Source organism: Rhincodon typus, unplaced genomic scaffold (genome assembly GCF_021869965.1).
Source record: "Rhincodon typus isolate 14 unplaced genomic scaffold, sRhiTyp1.1 hic_rhity00009104, whole genome shotgun sequence".
Lineage (NCBI taxonomy): Eukaryota > Metazoa > Chordata > Chondrichthyes > Orectolobiformes > Rhincodontidae > Rhincodon > Rhincodon typus.
Window position 1 is genome coordinate 2,376 of NW_025974742.1, and position 1,919 is coordinate 4,294.

Here is a 1,919-nt window from a genome sequence, read left to right on the forward strand (position 1 = left end):
CCCCCCCACCCCCCGCAAAAGTCTCGGTGAGTCAGCACCGCAGTCTCTCTCCTGTCGGGGAACATATTCCAAGCAGCCAGCCACCAACTTCGGGCCCCCATGTGTGCCCCCCCAACTCCAAAATGGGGAAAGGCTGCCCCACCCCTCCACTCCACTCCACTCCCAGTGAGCCAGCGCCGCAGCCTCTCTCCTGTCGGGGAACATACTTCTGTTCCAAGGGGCCAGCCACCAGCTTTGGCACCACCCCCCCACCCCACCACAAGCGGGAAAAGGCTGACCCCCACCCCGGCACTTACCAGAAGTCTCTGCCGAGGTGCCATGCAGCAGCCCAAACATGTTGCCGCAGGCCTTGCTGATGGCGGCCATCTTGGCGATGATGGGGAGGTTGTGGACCACGAAGGAGACCTCGCTGCGTTGCTGCTTGGCCAGGTTCTGGGCATGGCCCAGGATCCCGAAACCCGTAATATCCGTCGCGGCGTGGGCGTTGAAGGTGTGCATCAGGCCCGCGGCTGCGGACAACGGTTTGGGGTGGGGAAGAGAGACAGGAGAGGAACCGTGAGGGCGAGCGTGCGGCACCAATGACTGAACCCATCCCCCTCCCGACCCAGGACTCCGCTCAGCCCTTCGAGACCACCCCCACCTCCCCGACCCCCGTCCCAGGCATCCCATAAGATGGCAGAGTTAACCAACCAGAATGGGCGAGAGTTAGGAACAGGCCATTCAGCCCCTCCCAGCACCCCCCTTTCCAAAAGGATAGTGAGTGCGATCCCAGGCAGGTAAACAGCTCAATCCTTGCCCTTCGTCCCCACCCGGGGGGATGTCGGACCCTGCGTTCCCGTTGTGGGTGTCAGGGAAGCTATCTGTGGTGTGCCCCCCCACCAGGCCGTGGTACCTGTGCGGTTCAGCCTGGCCATGTTGAACATGGCCTCCTGGTAAGCCAGCTCCACGTCTTCCTGAGACACCACCAGTTTGATCTTGTTCCATTTCTCGGGCTGGGAGCACAACATTGTCGGGGGTTGGGGGGAGAGAGAGATAGAGAGAGACAAACATACGCGTTAGCAATCAGCCCATTCAGCAACTACACCTCCCCTCCCCACCCCCCCCGCCTCCCCGAGCCTGTTACACAGGAATCGGAGGCCATTCAGCCCCCAATTCCTCATGCTCTGCCACTTAATGTCACTTGCCCATATGATGGGACGGCTGTTCTCACACCAGAGGTGGTTAAACCTGTGTCATTATCCAAACACAAGGGCGAAGAGGGAGAGAGGGGGCACAGTTGGGGGTGGGCGGGAGGGAGCACGCGCACGAGAAAACACCAGGCGGAGAAAGAGTGAACAAGCGCAGGAGAAGGGAAGGTTTTGAAAGCAGTGCAGGAGACAACCCTGACCGCCCCCACTGCACTGCCTTTGGGGTATCTCTCCGACCTGCGCCCCACAGCAACCGCCCCCCCGCCCCCGTACCCCCAAACTCTTACATTTTCCAGCCACTGGTGACTGTTTACTGCCACCTGGGTCCCCAGGGGTTTGGTCAGGACCAGGACGTCTCCGGGAACAGCATTGTCGGGCCTGGAGGGATAAAAACAAAAACGAGAGAGAGAGAGAGAGAGGGGGTGAGGAATGGGGATCTGGGAGATTTGCCCCTTTCCCACAGGAACGCTCTCGTGCCGCCCGGGTCACTCACATGATGAACTCATTCGGTTGGCACACCACCGTGGCCACACCTCCGATGATGATCCAGGGGTTCACCACCGTCTGCCCCCCCGTCACCGAAGTACCACCTTCCTCGGCAGCATCCTTAAAGCCTCTGATCATCAGTGGGACCACCTTATCACGTTCCTGTCAGGGGGCGGGGGGGGCACAAATGGACAGGGGGCAGTCAGAGCGAGATACCGGCCCCATACAGCCATTCACCCCCTCCAG

At 60.8% G+C, this 1,919-nt stretch overlaps 1 protein-coding gene across 1 annotated transcript in view; it reads right to left on the reverse strand.

Moving 5' to 3' along the window:
• Positions 1 to 1,860, reverse strand: part of LOC109926325 (selenide, water dikinase 1-like) — a 4,235-nt gene extending 2,375 nt beyond the window's left edge. Inside the window, exons 1-4 of the mRNA XM_048594412.1 lie at positions 1,681 to 1,860; positions 1,475 to 1,565; positions 893 to 992; positions 297 to 509 (exon numbers count right to left, since the gene is read on the reverse strand). Coding sequence (XP_048450369.1) covers positions 297 to 509; positions 893 to 992; positions 1,475 to 1,565; positions 1,681 to 1,811 — 535 coding nt within the window. The 5' untranslated portion in view covers positions 1,812 to 1,860. The remainder of the gene's footprint in view (positions 1 to 296; positions 510 to 892; positions 993 to 1,474; positions 1,566 to 1,680) is intronic.
• Between the last annotated feature and the right edge of the window lie 59 nt (positions 1,861 to 1,919).